Source organism: Thunnus albacares, chromosome 4, assembly GCF_914725855.1.
Source record: "Thunnus albacares chromosome 4, fThuAlb1.1, whole genome shotgun sequence".
Lineage (NCBI taxonomy): Eukaryota > Metazoa > Chordata > Actinopteri > Scombriformes > Scombridae > Thunnus > Thunnus albacares.
The window spans coordinates 35,526,384-35,543,626 of NC_058109.1; the positions used below are offsets into that span (position 1 = coordinate 35,526,384).

The 17,243-nt window shown below is 37.6% G+C and overlaps 1 protein-coding gene across 2 annotated transcripts in view; it reads left to right on the forward strand.

The window, feature by feature from the left end:
* Positions 1 to 17,243, forward strand: part of cadpsa (Ca2+-dependent activator protein for secretion a) — a 195,071-nt gene that overhangs the window by 137,185 nt on the left and 40,643 nt on the right. The window contains exons 19-23 of one of the 2 annotated variants that reach the window (XM_044349147.1): positions 2,804 to 2,960; positions 8,673 to 8,814; positions 10,476 to 10,610; positions 14,587 to 14,742; positions 14,976 to 15,123. In XM_044349147.1, the coding sequence (XP_044205082.1) occupies positions 2,804 to 2,960; positions 8,673 to 8,814; positions 10,476 to 10,610; positions 14,587 to 14,742; positions 14,976 to 15,123 (738 nt within the window). The remainder of the gene's footprint in view (positions 1 to 2,803; positions 2,961 to 8,672; positions 8,815 to 10,475; positions 10,611 to 14,586; positions 14,743 to 14,975; positions 15,124 to 17,243) is intronic. The other variant, XM_044349146.1, reaches the window with a different exon arrangement.

Here is a 17,243-nt window from a genome sequence, read left to right on the forward strand (position 1 = left end):
ATAATATTCACACACTGGTGAGATAGCCTAACCAGCATTAGACTCTGTGAATTTACCGAAACGAAAAATTGAACTGATACCAATGCCAATGTGAACACAGTCAGACCTTAAGGTTGTTTTAATTTAGTGTTGGTAGATTCTTTCAGTTTCACGTATGTGGCTCTGATGCTGGTTATTGCTCATCCTATTTACTAACCCCACTTTGTGCCTCTCATGTAATCATCAATTTTATATTTGAGATTTTCTACTCATTATTATGTTTGACTTGAGCCACAGTTTTTGTCAAGAATGAAACTGCAGAAGCGTCTCAAAGCTTATGTTTTTGAAAACATTTCATACCTCTGCACTGCCTGCCACTTAATAATAGTCCTCTTACTGGTGGCTAGAAAGTCACAGCGGCCTAAACAACTGGACGAGTAAGCAGCATGGATGTATTATGACAACTGGATACAAAATGGTCACCAATTTTCTTAAGGCTTACACATTCTTGACCCATTGTCGTGGCACTTGCACTCCAATGAGGAAAGACAACTCTCAATATAGCAGTGTTTCCCCTATAATAGTACAGGCCTAGTGGGCCGACGGGCCAACGAGAACCCCCACCAGGCCAAAAGTATTTTTTTAATGCCAAAAATAATAATATTTTTTTAATGCCCCTCAAAGCAGTCAACCCAGGGGAAACACTGTGTAGTATTGTTACAGTTTCTTTAATGCTCAAAGCATGGCACTCAATACAGACAGAGGAGTGAGCCCCAAACAGTGGGGCGAATACTTCTTAATCTATTTCACACCAAGGAGGAGTTGTTGTGACTACTTTATGCATGATTATATCCAAACAGACATCTGGATCTGGCGGGATCTGTTTCAGAATAAACAGATGTTCTTTGTTTCTCTTTCACACCAGAACATACTGTTCAGATGCACAAACATGATTTCTATGACTATCACCAAGTATTATAACCTTTCACAAGTTCACACAAGCATTTATACATATTCATACAATAATTTCTTTCACACCCATAACACATGAGCTGTAGAGTCTTTTCTCTGGGTGAGCTGTTTGACTGCTTGCATACATGACCGAAGTTTGATAATAATAATTGTTAAATATTGTTTTTTGATTTTTGGGTTGTTATTTTTTTACATTTTGATAAGGATCCTTTCACTTTGGTAGTTAAGTATTGTGACCAAGATATGTACTGGGCAGGAAAGTTTACAGGAAACACAAATATTTTTAAAATACATAAAAATAAACTACAGATATATCTGCAATAAGCTAAAAACAGCTGATAATATGGGCCTGCTGATCTATCGATTGGGTTAAATTCATAAGCTCCTATTTGCAACAGTAAGTACATTTTCAAAGTAATGTTATGCTGCCCAGATTACCCTTTGTATCAACATAATGAGAAAACATTTCTCTGAACATATCTGTAAAACCTTCACTGTCAATGTATTGTCATTTGTTTTGCCCCCATATTCATTCCTGACAGCTAAGGCAATAATAATAGTTGTATGGTATTGTTCAGAAATCTCAAAGCTCTTGGTTAAAGTTAGGGGGAGAATGGTGGTCTTGGTCTTGGTAACGATGACTTGGACCGCAAGACAGGAAGTGTTTCCTTTTTCAATAGTTAACCAAAATGATACTTTCCCGAACCCAAGCAGAGTTTTAGTTGTCTAAACCTAACAACACAAGAAAGGGATGATGCAAAGCCCAGAGTCACAGTCCTGAGCTTTGTTCCTCCAAACATCCAAACGTCCACCCTGACAACCTCCCTACAACATCTGTGCGAGCATAATGTAACACTTCATGAACTGCCAATAAACATAATCCAAAATATATTTGGCAAAGCCATTTAATAGTATATAAATGTCATTTAAAGTACAGTTTAACAAACATCCTGCCACAAATTTTTGTTAGGCAGTTTTTTTTATTTATTTTTGTTGAAAAGAATGTTTTTTCTGTGTGACTGGAATGTAATGATCAGTGTAAAAGTCTTAAAGGTAAAAATTGATGATTATCTGAGTGGCACAGACTGGGCCTACCTTCTAGCCAACTATCCAACACCCAACTATCCAATGCTAAGAACTCCCATGGCAAGTGCATGAATCCCCCCACCACCACCACCATGTAAGCCCATGGGTACATTCACATTACAGTGTTGACAGCTTGATGTGAATGAGCAAACACCATGGATCCTTAGGGGTCCCTCTTAAGAGGCCACGACAAGTGTGGGGGCGCATGGAAGAAAGCGAGAGTTTTTGATGTGCATGAGAGTAGCCTGGTCCCTAACAGTCACTCCACTGCATCTATTCAATGGGGTAATATGAGTGTGGTGCAGCTTGCTAGCTTCTTTCTTCTGATTGACTCGCTGAAGGAGCTGCGGGTGAGTGTTTAAGTAGCTCCCTGCCATGCCTGTCAAGGAGCTGCTGCTGTTTCCTCTGTGGGCCAACAGAAAAGCGTGTGATTTTCCGTGCCCAAGCACTGTTTTTTCTGCTTCGAGTTGTGAAGAATCCTTCCCCGGAGATCACACAGTGAAGTCGTTGAGGCAACAACTTGATTTCATATGTTGAAAAGTGAGAAGGAGAGCCAAGAGTCTTTGCAATAGCTCAGTGGAGTTACATTACATCTCTAACCATTATGGTGAATGAGATCAAAACTATTAACTCTAAATTCTTAAAGACATGCCCATTGGGGAGGACTTAAATGTATTTTCTTTTCATTCTCAACCTCTTGTTTTTCTTCCACTCCCTGTTCTCTGCCTTCTTCCCCCTCACTGTCTTTCCCTCTCTCTGTCTGAAGGCCTTTGCATGGTGGTCAGACCTGATGGTGGAACATGCTGAGACGTTCCTGTGTCTCTACTCGGCTGACATGGATGCAGCTCTTGAAGTTCAGCCGCCGGACAGCTGGGACAGTTTCCCCCTCTTCCAGCTGCTCAACGACTTCCTGAGGATAGACTGTGAGTGGGGATCTATTAAAAGGAAACCTTCAATATTCAGCATGAAGTAGCTATGTGTGCCTGGCAGTTGGTCTAGCAGGTCCTGTAGTAATCTCATAGTACACATCATAATAAAAAAAAACAACAACACATGCATTAGGCATGATAGTATAGCACTATATGTACAATTTGAAAAAAAAACACATTGGCATAATAATTTTCACCTCACTTTATTTGTGCAGATTTGACCACTGGGGTGTTTTTACAGTCAGTGCTTTTTCACCAGAGACAGCTACTGTAGAGACTATATATACATTAGCTACCTAGCTACAATATACACGCTATCTATGTGTGTGGGGAGTGTATCTGTCTTTGTGTGACAGATACCCATTGATCTCAAAACATACCAGGATTCTAGTTCTTTATTTTCCTTCAGTTTCTTGTTCCTCTTGTCATGTCACAAAGTCATATAGCTTTAGAATAAGCAGGAAATTTTTGACTTTATTGACTTATTAAACTTATTAAACTTAACTTATTTAAGTTTTTACATCATTATACATGATCTTTGGACATTATTATAATTTAGTACTGACTGCAAAATATACTTTTTTTTCAGTCAATATCTATATATATTGTCAATATTTCCATTCGACCTAAAACTTCTCTTAAACTGAAAATTCCTTAGAAGTATATTCACAACCTGAACCTATTTAAATAAATAAATTATACCAAAAAAAAAGTTAAATGATAAAGTCAGCATGCTGACATGCTAAAATGACAATGCTAACATGCTGATTCAAAGCAGGTATTATGTTTAACATATTCATCATCTTAGTTTAGTGTGTTAGCATGCTAACATTTGAGAATTGGCACACAACACAAAGTACAGCTGAGGATGATGGGAATGCCATTGGTTTGCAGGTATTTGGTCATAAACCAAAGTATAGATGAAAAATTGGAGAGTCAGAAAAAGTCACATAATTGTGGAAATTCATCCGGTAGTTTTTGAGACATTTCACTAAACTCTCAACTGCACAGAGGCACTGGAGGAAAAATCAGAGGATCACCAAAATCCTGAGGATTCATCCTCTAGGTACCATTAATGACTGTGCCAAATTTCATGGCTATGTCCATTTTGGGAAGTGGGGTGTCTGTTCCTAAAGGACTGCCATATGATGGGTTGGAAATAGCTTTGTTTCCCAAGTTTCCCACTTTATTACCAAGAAAATGTTTCTAGCATGATCAGTGTCGTTTTTATCACCCAGCTTTTTTATTATGATCAACTACAAAAATCAAGACCATTTCTGATGAATGTTTACAGCTGCTGTTGAATGTGTGTCGTCTTATGGCCCAGAGCGGTTTACATACTGAACTGTGTGTGTGTGTGTGTGTTGGTGTGTGAACAGGACCAGGAGTGTCTGACTGAAGATAATGGTTAGTTCTTGATGTTGGTTGCTGCAGGCCAGCCATCTCTCTAATGAACTGCATGCAGTTGCCTGCAGGAACACTGTAGAGCTGTCCGTGGTCCTGTAAAGGATACACTTCACTGTTCACAATGTGGACTCAATCTGCGGGGTGCTAATTGTCCCTGGGGAATGCTTCCCCTTTTCAGTTTGTCAGTCGGGAGTCAAGGAGAAGGCAGAGCATGGTCCACTCATTCAGCTGAACAGAGGCAATTGCAAATAGCTTGTTATGCTCACTTGTTTGTGTCATCAAATTGGCCCCTTTTCATTTACTACATATTGTCAGATTGTGTGAAAATGGAAATGGAAGTGCATAGCAATGGACGTAGCTACACCAGCCAGCCGTTAACAGAGAAAGGAAATGAACTGTATTCTGTGGGCACTAATATGATGACTATAATAAAAACAGACCCCTACAAATATTTTGTAAATTTTCTTGTGCGCTAGAAATTGACTTCAACTTTCTTTCATTTATTCATTTATTCAACTTTGATGCAACAGATAAAATAACCATTTGCTATCAATGTTAAAAAGTATGAAATTAGAAAAACAAAAATCTAGGCAGTGTTGGTTGTCTATACTCTCATTGGCTAAATTATTTGACTGAAAAACAATTGTTTAGATTGTCAACATGTGTAGTTTGTTTCATCTGTAGATTGCTTTAAGACACATTTAATTGATATTCTTGGTCAACAATAACTTGGTTCATCTTACCACCAAATCCTCCAAGACCTCTAAATTGATTTGAAAGGACAAGTCTAGTGTTATTCTATATTTTGTTATTGCCAACAAATCCCATGAAAAGACCAACAATGTGTTAGTCTGTCTCTCAATACTTTTTGACTTCCCTACCCTGTCTGTCTCTCAGCCTCAATCCAGTGGTTACCACTAAATATATAAATCTTTCAATCACAATTTAAAAAAACAGACTAATACCTTCCTAAAACAGCTGGTCAATGTAGTTTTTAGCAAATGTTACTCTAACAGAGAAATAAGATATATCAGACTTAGGATACACACACAATACTGTTGGTAGATCATTTCATTGTTGGTTTGGCTCTGCATATGAGATTTTGCTTTAATGTGGTTCTGTATTCTATACGGTTCTCTGTTTTATAACACAAGAGCACATCATCAATGAATGTGCATTATACATAATGCACTCTTTAGTTAAGTTATTGTCCAATTTTTAATTTAGTTGAGCACCATATTGATACTTGGAGGTTTTTGTTGTTTTTTGTCATGGAGTCCTAAAATCCTATTTTCTTAAATCAATGACATTGTGTTTAAAATGAAGTTTTAAAGAAAATAACTGACTGTATGAAACAGAAATTAAAATGAGATTTAAAAAAGTTGCAAGATTTTTATAACTTAATGATAGGCATATAAAAACAGTTAATTAGTCAAAATACAAGGTTTTTACAGTATACTTGGCAAAATTCAGGCTCCTTTCAAGAGGTTCTCCAGCAATTTTCATAAAGTCTGAGGACTTTGAAGTCACATCCAAGCAGCAGAGGTCGAGATATCCCGACTTTTAATCCCTAGTGTGGGGCAAAATCCAAAAAATTTGCATCCTACACTTCCCATAATGCACCACTGGCATCTTTTTGTCAGACCTTCACTTCCTGGTAACTGCTCATGGCTTTTAAACCCCACTCCCCAGTTTGTAATGGAGGCTTTCTGTTTGTCATCTTCAAGCCCAAGCCAAGATGACCATGATGACATCACTGTGACATCATCAGATGTGATTTTTCACACTTGACAAAGCTCCTCCAGACCCAGAAAGTACATTATACAACTATTTGCACAAGATGAGTAGTACTCTCAAGACTTGTAATCTGACATTTATGAGTAAAATCAGTGTAATGCCCCTTTAATCTGTATGCAATAAATGCAAAGACACTGTGTAGATACACTGGAGCTCTTCATGCCAGTCTATCATCCTTTCTTTTCTCAATAGCTGCCTACAAACAAAGCATTGGGCCACTGTGTTATTCTGCAGCACAGTACCGTCAGTGTGACGTCACACACAACAAACCATCCTCAATACCAACATACGAGCCAGCAGAGCCCCCCACTGCTCACACAGCGCATACTTTACTAAACCCTATCATCATTGAGACATCTTTTCCACAGAAGGTCATCTGCTCTGTTGCCCCACAGCGGTGCACTTATGTAGCAGTAAATAGCCTTAGCACCAGACAGGCGCCAAAGTCGCATTGCCATTCGAGGAGTTAATGAGGTCTAAAGCAGTGGTAGCTGGGCCATGGCGAGCCCTGCGAACACACTCCTGGACACAACACATCCAAGTGGACAGCAGCCGCTCAAGTGGCTAATTGGGAGAGTGGCAATCAGGGAACACAACAAACATTGCACCTACTGTGTATCATCGACCTTGAACTCCAATGCCAACACACACAAACACAAACACACACATGCTCAGAGGGGGAGAGAAAAAAGAAGAGAGAGAGGGAGAGGAAAAGCAGACACACTGCATGGAGCCGTGAGGCATCACATTAGCACACACTGGCCTCCATTTTATCTCCTGTGGTCTTTGTCAGTGTTGTCTTTTTACCAGTTGGGAGCCGGCGGAGACTGGGGGAAATGTGTGTGACGGTTTGGATTTAGAAATACCCTGACACTCCGACCTTTGTTTAGAAAGATTGAAAACTGGATATGCTGTGTCATACCTGCTAATGAAGAGCCAGTGTTAGCCACAACCAGCAGCCTCCTGACATATTTCATTCGCACCTTCTAGGACAGGGCTTTTTCACTGTTGTCAGGCCAGACTTTTTTCTCTAAAAGCTCTACCCTGGAGAGATTAACGTAATATTATTAAGCGCACTTTTACTGTCAAAACAGCTGAATATGCAAATATGCATGCTTTACAAAATTCTACATGAAAACATTTCCATAATTTCACACTGAATCTCAGGACTGACTAATATGATACTGAAGCAGCCCCCTCCCCACTCCTGTCAAACACTGAAAACTTAAAATTGATGTATTTTCCAAAATACTGAACTATTCTTTTAACTCACAGTAGAAAACTTAAGAACACTTCACATTATTTACTGTACGTTTAACAGACCGGGGGCACATGCCATTTCCTTTAATTGCATCCACGTTTCTCTCACTTGCGTCTTTTCCCTGCATCTTAGTTCGTCCCACTGAAGATGCAAAAGATGCAAAGAAAGAGGAAATATGTTTTTAGAGACATTTCCTCTGGAGCGTCATGTGAAACGGTGGCAGCTGATCACAGCTGATCAGCTGTCAGTCGGCTTTAACAGCTGTAGAGACTTTTGAAGGAGTTTGTGTCTACACATGTGCACTATGCTGACACTAATAAAGGTGCACAGTTATCACTGCCAGAGCAGCTGTTTTCTCTCTGCAGCCTGTTAGCTGTTTAACAAACACCTGCACATGAATTAAAAACCAGCATTCTGTATTTATATTGTGTACTGACTCCTGCTCAGAGGCACATCAACCATTTCTACTGGCAGAATGTGAATTATTAATTCATTATTTGCATCTGCATTTATTAATATTCTGATAGTGAATTCATTATTTAATAACCCATAATTTAATAACCCATCTATTAGGCTAAATGTTTCAGGGAAAATGGAAATTATGTAACTCATATCAAACCTGATGCTCAGGAATTTTCAGCCTCACATGTGACTGAATGGTGATAAATGATGTAAAATATAAATGTGTTTAAACTGTGTACTTTAATTTTTACCAGTAATAACAGTTAATGGAGGAAATAACAGATTGTTAAAAGAAAAATCTTTCTAATATATGAAGAAAGTTGTTTATGGTTCTTTTGTTGATCAGACCGATTTTTAACTAGATGATGAATCAGAAAACAAATAAAATATAAAATTTGGGAGTGAAACACTTGAGTTTAATCTGTAATGTTGTGATGTATCAGATCAGTCTGATGAGCTGCAGCATCCAATCAATACCTGACATCCAGTAAGGGGGCGTGTCGGCCAGTGAAAGACTTCTATGAAGAATCCTCACTCATAGCTCTTCAGGGATCCTTCCTCGATCCTCAATCCTCGCTCCTCAGAGCAGGAAAAAGCACTTTTGGAGGGCCTTCAAGATGGTGGGCTAGAATGATTTCTGGGTCAAGTCAAGAATTGAGGAGTGAGGAACGATCAAATAAGGGAATTGAAATGCACTTTGGGCTTCGCAAATGATACCACATGACTCATCACTGACTACTTGGTGTGTCTTAATTCTTCCCTCCCATGCCCTCCCTCAGATAACCTGTGCAACGGGAAGTTCCACAAACACCTGCAGGACCTGTACGCCCCCCTGGTGGTGCGGTATGTGGACCTGATGGAGTCCTCTATTGCTCAGTCCATTCACAGAGGCTTTGAAAGGGAATCCTGGGAGCCTGTCAAGTAAGGACGCCTTCACTTACTAACCTTTACCTATCTCCTGCAACTACAATAAGGATGTGTTGTGGAGGATTTAGCCATTTTCACTTTGCAGACCTGTGCACAGTTTCAGCTGGTTTAGACTTTATTAAGCTGCTTCAATTCTCTTGTATGTGTACTAAAATAAAAACAGGTGTAGGCATGTTATGTGTATATGCAGATTCACAAGACTCATTGGAATATTTGATTCAGTTTGCATTTTTGCCATGTTGTTTACATAAATGAATGTCTACAAGGGACATCTCATTATCTAAATTATACAGTAGCTATATACACAGATCTTCCATGTGTTCCTCATTCAATAGCACATAAATATCCAGAAATTTTGGAAAGTAAACTACAGGCTATAAATGTTGACACAGACTCATGTGATATGTATGCATGTGAAAATAGCTTTACTCTATTCTGTCAGCTTATGTTGTAGTTGCTTTGATGATTCTACAGATTGAAGCAGGAGAGCAGGTGCAAGTCAGTGATCCTGTTTAAAAGTCTCTCTCAGTCTTTGTGTTGGTCTGTATTTGTTTAGTATTTTGATTCAGTTTCTGCTACAGCTGAAAAAACTGACATATCATTTGCCATATACTCAATATTTTCATTTAAACAGTATTGTTCCAAGACATACAATATTAAATTCCAATTTAATTTAGTAAAAATCTGTTATGTACATCTTTTTTAATCATGATTGTTTTCAAAACATATTTTTCGCATTTGTCAAAGATACACTTTTTTATCGCACCTAATAATAACCCCAAATTTCAAAATGTGTCCCGGTTCCATACTAGACAATATACTGTATACACTGTTTATGTCTGTATATGTACAATATTTTGGCAGTTAATGCAGAAAAATGTAGTTTACTGTGTTGTACTAGCAGGAAATGAAATAAGGTCTGCATTGACAGATGTTAAACATACTTTGGAACTTAACCAAAGGTAAATAAAAGTATATGTCCAACAAAGCTTTTAATAAGACCACATTGGACCATGTTAAATAACAGATGCATCTTACATCCTGTCCTGACAGTTTTTAACCACATGTCATCCAACACATTTGACAGAACACATATGCTTCATTTATTCAATACAGCTCACTGATTAGTCATAAAGTCCAGTGTTTATGTCTAATCAGCCAAAAAGGTTTGTTTCTCAAATGAATCTTCAATTTTATGTTAATCCTAAATAGAGCTAATGAAAGATGGGAAAGAATTCAGATTTGAATCAATAACTGAACCCAACAGCTGCTCTATGCCACTGGGATGCCATGCTTTGCACAATGTTTTTCATCCTTCCATTTCTGCTGTGTGTTGCCTTGTGGGACACCAGTGTTCATCAACACCACACCCAAAGGATTAGTGATTTTACTTTTTAAGCATTTTCCCAGGCTAGCTAATACGGTCAAAACACAGAATAAGTTGATAGTATTCAGTCTGGAGTTTGTCATGGATAGGTTTCAAAACCACAGTAAGCTGGGGAGATGTATTGGATTTGGAGCTGCTAACAGGTGCTATAACAGGTAGCGTATCTTTGACTAGTGTGACTTTGGTAATTTATCTTCAATTTTTTTGCTTTTTCACATCAGCTTTGAATCTCTGCCTTCTGCTTTCTCTTATTCTGTTTTCTCCACAGGAGTATAACAAGCACTCTGCCCAATGTCAACCTCCAAATGCCCAAAGTACCAAATCTAACAGTTCCAAGTGTTAACCTCCCACAAATGCCCAGCTTTTCTCCACCCAACTGGATGACAGCTAATTATGACTCAGAGTGTGTATCTGCCTTGTACAGCTTGAGACATGCATCCATGTCTTTGACATGAACGTGGTATCTAAGTCACATGACCCCCAAGCAATAGGCTTACCTAGCATTTATATATCCAAAGCATTTTTCGTAATATACAAATTAAATTAAATTTAAAAATAAAAATAAAATATTTCTATCAGACAATGAAGTAAATGTGTCCAATGTGTAGAAGAGTTAAAATAAATAATGCCATTTGACCAAACTGCTGAGATGAGACATGTTTTTTTTGTTTTTTTTTATCTTATGCATATTGATAACTATCCAAATTAACAAAATTTTTGGACTGTAAATAAGTCAAATTAGTTTTGAATGTGCAGTGTGCTTTTTTATGACTGGTTTTATTATGCTTTATATACATGATATAAATACAGACATTGGCGCAGCAAGTTTCTGATTTAAAGTACAGGTTCACAGTTTTTCGAGTCTTAAAGCAACAACCAGGAGCCCAAATGAACACTGAAACATGTTTATCTTGCTGTAATCATTCCTCCTGTTCATACTGACCATTAGAAGATCCCTTCATAATGCACTTACAATGGAAGTGATGGGGGACAAAATCCACAGTCCTCCTTCTGTGCAAAAATGTATTTAAAAGTTTATCTGACGCTAATATGAAGCTTCAGTACAAATGAGTCAAATCAAGTAGCTATCTTTCAACGTTACAGTCTTTTTAGTGCCAAAGTCCCTCTTTTTGTTACTATACTTCCACCACAGCTCAACAGGGAAACACTGTCTGAGGAAACACAAAGAGGGAATTTGATGCTAAAAAGACTGTAAATGTGTCAGATCCACTTGATATGACTAACTCAGACTGCTGAAGCCTCATATAAGCTTCACATCAACTTTTAAATGACTGTGTGGACACACTGTGGATTTTGGTCTTTTTTGGAGGAATGATTACAGTGAGGAAAACTTCTCTCATTGTTCATATGGGCACCTGATTGTTGTTACTTTAACAATAATACAAGTTACTAAATTATGCAACTTAACTGATTAAAGTGAGACCATAATCAAACTTTATGAAGTTCTCTCCAAAGCAATAGTTACAATATGGCTGTAAAGAGAGAGAATAGAAAAGAAAAGAATACAATACGTAGGTAAGATGCTTGTCATGTTCTGCACAATTTTAAACTTTCTGAGATTTGAGAAAAACTGTTCCAAAGTTGAGTAGCCACAGCACCCAGAGGAATTTTTACAGCATTTCTAAATACACCTTTTTGTTTAGTGCTATAGGCAAACATTATTTATTCACTTGAATGATGTGATATCAGTGGGAATTTTATTATATTAATATGTATGTGAGCTTGTAAGTGCTATTATTAAAAGCACTCTACAATATACACTTGACACATCATCCATAGCACTTTGAAAACTTAAGCGAAACATTGTCTGCACCAACCACAGGGATCAGAGGTGTAAAAGCTCCATCGTACGCCGCAGCTTCCTGCAGAGTGTGACGCTGTCACCACAGCACATCCATCCCTATTCTCTCGTCTGGGATCTTGTGGATACACATTCAAAAATACCAGCTCTGAAGTTTTCATTGTAAAAAAAAAAAATGATTAGACAACCTTCACTTTATATTTAGTAATGAATTCACTTCCCAAAGAAAAGATGCCAACAGAGATGGTAGACTTTTTTCATTTGCACTTTCCAAGATCAGGAGAGTTGTAAGAAATATCAAACTGGTTATCCAAAAGTACCTACCGAGGCAGTTTTAGAGGTGTACAAAATGAATATTAAAGAACTTACATAAATGTGGTAGATGTGTGTATATGTCTGTTGCCAGTGTTGGGGTGTTATACAGGGCCAAAACCACGTTCATGCCAACGTCATGGCATGGGGCATGTTGATGGATGTATGGAGGAGGCAGTGATTTGGACATGAAATCCTTTTTCCAATTTTTCTCCCTCATCTGTAAATTAATATGAAATGGAAAGATGCAAAGGCATAACAAGAAGACATAACCCTAACCCTAACCCCTAACCCTAATGCAATCAGCAACCCCATCCCCCCAAAAACCCTAAAAAGCCTAATACCAAGGTCATGAGTCTTCAGCTTTTCCACAGATTTTGAAATCAGGTGGCTTCACACTCATGAAGAGAAATGTCTCTGATTGCTGTCAGATCTTGAACACATGAACAGACACCTTAGCTCTTTACCACTGTCTCTTTTCCCTGTCTGAGCCTGTTATTATAGCCCATTTCCAACACAACTGGAAGTTACTATACACTGTAACTACAGTTATAAATACAGAGACATGAGCTCAATGGTAGCTGCTGTCCTGGTTATGAACTTGTTATGAACATGCAGCTTTCTGTATCTTTCCTTCCCAAAGTGTTTCCTGCAGTTACCTGCTGTTGTGGCACCCTGCCCCCTGGCTTCTCTCTTCTTGCTGGGGGTAGATGGTTGAGAAAGGACCCCTTGTGTCTGAATTGTTCCCTGCACTGTGGTTCTGTCTGCTGAGACTGGTTTAAAGCTGTTGAAGGGAGAAAAGATTTTAATTATGTTGGTGGTAATAAGGCATAATTCTGGTCCCAGCAGTCCTCCACAGAGTGTTTTACTCAAACATGTTAACATCTTTTCCTAGTTGATATTAACAAAGTGAAGGTTCCCACACATCCTGGAAAACCTGTTGTTTTAACTTAGTAAAAGGTCATGACCAAACTGCAGAAAAAGTAAAAAGTTAAAATCCTGGAAAGAATAAATTTTTTTATGTAGTAATAAGAAAGTTTCGAAGTACATTACACTTTCCTCAACCAGCAAGCCTCCTGGACTTCCTGAAACATGATCTCTTGGAATGAGTGGGAATCCTGAATAATAAGGCTTCACATGTATCATTTGTCAGCTGTAAAAGAAATAAACATTACAAAATGAATGCAATCTTAATGCTTTCTAGGCACATACTCAGTGCTGGTACTGTCTGTTCCATGGCACTACTGTTTTTACTAACACTCACACATACAGTACAAAGATGTGTATCCTGCACCCACACATTCACACAGTCTAACACACTAATATTGCTTGGTGTGTAAATGACAGGATGGAACGTGCATAAATTTTCACCTTTACTCACAGTGCAGTGTGTATAACAGTGTTAGCATGGATGCTGCTTCCCCACTGCATACAGTCTACATACTGCATGTGGTACAAAAGATCTATTACATGTTTTAACAGTCAAGTAAACACAAGTATTTACACAAGTTATTTGTCCAAATAAACAATTATATATAAAACATGTTGAAAATACAGGTTTGACCAGTGAAGTTTGGAAATCTGAAAAGCAAAAGTGATTTTACGTAAAAAATATTAAAATGTTTGTAATTCACTATAACAAAATCAATTCATATTATCATTTTCTTTGTTTTAAATTTCTGTCTTTGAATGATTTGTACCAGTAAAAGTAAATTCCCAAAAGGGCAACTATTTTAACAACCCATTAATCATTTATGTTATTTTTCAAGCAATGAAGCAATGTAAAAAAATGCCTATGATAGTAATTTAATATCTCTGGGTTTTGGATTGTTGTCAGTAAGAACTTTGAATACATCACATGTGGCTGTTTGGAATTATCTTTAATTTTACAACATATTCGGACAATTTAAACTGATTAAAAATGGTTGATTGATTAATTGAGCAAATAAATGCCAGATCAATCCATAATTAAAATAATAATCATTATTTGCAGCCTTAGTGGTATCCAATAAAAAGTTTTATTTGATATGTTAAGAGTGAAAACTCCCACAAAAGTTGTTCTTTATTACCAGATAACAACCATAGTCTAAAGTGAAAGACAGAAATCTATCAGAAACTCCTTTCAATCAACCTGAAGTGTGCATGAACCTAAGACAACCATCCAAGCATTTGATTGAGAACTGTCTCTTCCCTTTTTATTACTCTTGTACTGAAAACACTACATTCTGACCTCTGACCCTTGCAGTAATGGCTCAGGCACATCAGAAGATCTCTTCTGGAAGTTGGATGCTCTGCAGACCTTCATCAGAGATCTCCACTGGCCAGAGGAAGAATTTGGGAAACACCTGGAGACCCGGCTGAAGCTGATGTCCAGTGACATGATTGAATCATGTATAAAGCGGTAAGACATTGTTTAAATACAGTATATAGAGGTCTGGTTGCAAGTAAATTGCAGTCATTAATAATCTATATATCTTCAGTGGAAATATGTGACCTGTTAAGTCTCAAAGTCTCAAATTTTACTTATTGTATTTACTTGGAAGATGATTAGTAAGATGTTAACTTATTTTGGAGGAGTTGGGGGGTTGTTTCTACAGTCCTAGCTATGGCCCTGTATGTTTTTCCCCTCTGAAGGACACGGTTGGCATTCGAGGTCAAGCTTCAGAAGAGCAGCCGGGCTACAGACTTCCGTGTGCCGCAGTCCATCTGCACCATGTTCAATGTCATGGTGGATGCCAAGGCCCAGTCAGCCAAACTGTGTGCCATGGACCTGGGGCAGGAGGTAGGACTGAAAAAGAGAGGGAACCCTGTAACTGGGAACATAATTTAACCTGACTAGTCTAGTTTAATCTGCCAGTCACTCCTCATGGTCATCATACAGTTTCCCTGTTAAATGTCGTATCATTTAAAGGTGATGGAGGGATTTGGCTCATGGAGGGAGCTGAATGGAAATGCATTGTTTGTGTTTCTGTTTTGAATGGCATTGTCAGATAAAGGTCTCAATGTCTTTTTTAGTTTCTATTTTCTCTCTGGTACTTACAGCTTTTTTTTTTCTTTCTTTGTCTCTTACTTCTTTTGCAGTATTTACATAATTTTACATGTGCCATGTCACCTCTATCTTTCTTCTTTTCTGCTGCTTTTTTTTCTCCTCTCTGTCTTGTGAAAGTTTGTTAGAGAATGGGTAAGTGTGGCTACAAATTCAATTGAAATCTCACCCTCCGGTTCCCAAATGTATAATTAGTCATCAATTTTCCCTGTCTGTCTTCCTCCTCTTGAATTGTTTGGATTTCATTAGCATATGTATAGATAGTATTGAATATACATGGGGTAAAAGTGAGAGATCTCATATTTCACAGAATCTTGGGAATTACTGACAATGAATTAATTATTGCTAAGTCCTTAGCTGGGTTCTGTTGGTGCTGCGAGGCTAAACAAAAGGATTCCTCACAGTGCTACTGCCTCTGAGTTTCCATGACAGCAGTTCTTTAGCAGGACTAATTGCTCCAAAGTTCCTCACTGGTCTCTATATTATAAGAAAACAGCAGGGCCGTGCAAATAGTTGGAAAGCACTGCATTCATTGACATGTAGCTAAATTAAAAAGGAATAGAAAGAAAGAAAACCAGGAATGTGTAAACTGTGTGTGCTTTGAGGAAGCACATTAATATTTAATAAATTCTCTTGCACACACAATAAAATTTGTTCCCACAAGATAAAGTAAAATCAACAGACCTTTTAGAAACTTTGGATGCTCTGTTTCAGAAATAATATATTAGTCAAACCCTGTAAAGGAGCTGCACACTGTTTATTGTTTTTAATTAGAATGGCTGTCAAATTAATTACAATACCTGTTTTATGTTTTTATTACCGTCACTAATTACTATTCAATAAAAGGACAGTAAACAAACCAGATGATGTGATAATCTTAGTGCTAATGTTTATCAAAATTAAGAGTACATTTCTCCTTAAAATCCCAGTTCCTTCCCGTTTCAGTGAAGACATTGCTCACCTCTGAAGAATACTGTTCTCCATTTGTTTAGTGCTGTTAAGTCATTCAGTTTTCCCTCCACATCTGGCCTGCTCGCACACTGGGCCTCATGCAGGAACCACTCATACCAACAGATTTGTTCTTAAGAGGTACATACAAGTGAAAATCTGTGGTTAACATCAATTTTATCAAAATTATAATTTAGGTACAAACTAAATGTATGAGTCAGTTTTTATTTATATAACCCAATATCACATATCACAAACAAGAAACACTAGTTTGACTAAGAATCATATTTTTTTAATCTGTAGGCTATAATATACTCTCCTCTAATATCACTGTGACTGTCACATGACTGCCTCTCATATTAGTCATGGAACACTTTGTTTTAGAAAGACGTTTTTTTAGCATCTAAATCTTAAATTTGTTCTGCTTTTTGTCTGAAGATTTTTGACAGCAGGACTTGAAGCTCAGCACTGTCAAATTATTGTTTTTATACTCTTTAGTAACATTTTTGTGAATGATTGGGCGTTGACTGTGCTAATGATCAAATCTCATTAACCTTCACCTCCTCATGAACAAAGCTCAAAGAAAAAACAGCATTTTAGGAGAACAATACAAAAATGTTCTTACATGAGGACTTGTACGGACTTACATTCATTTCATACATTTTGTTTATGCTAAAAAAATTCATTCTCAAAAATGATTTATTGATACATGAATATTGATATCCGACAATGACTGTCACATGTGTTATTGAAATGTAAATACCAAGGCAATTTTCAGCAAAAGTTGTCCTTTTAACTTCAAAACTCTTAATCATCATCAACGCTTTAAAGTAGGGATGTCCTGTGTTTGTGGCCCTGATCCCCATCTGAGTCCTTTATTAATGAGTATCTATCGATATCGAGTCTGA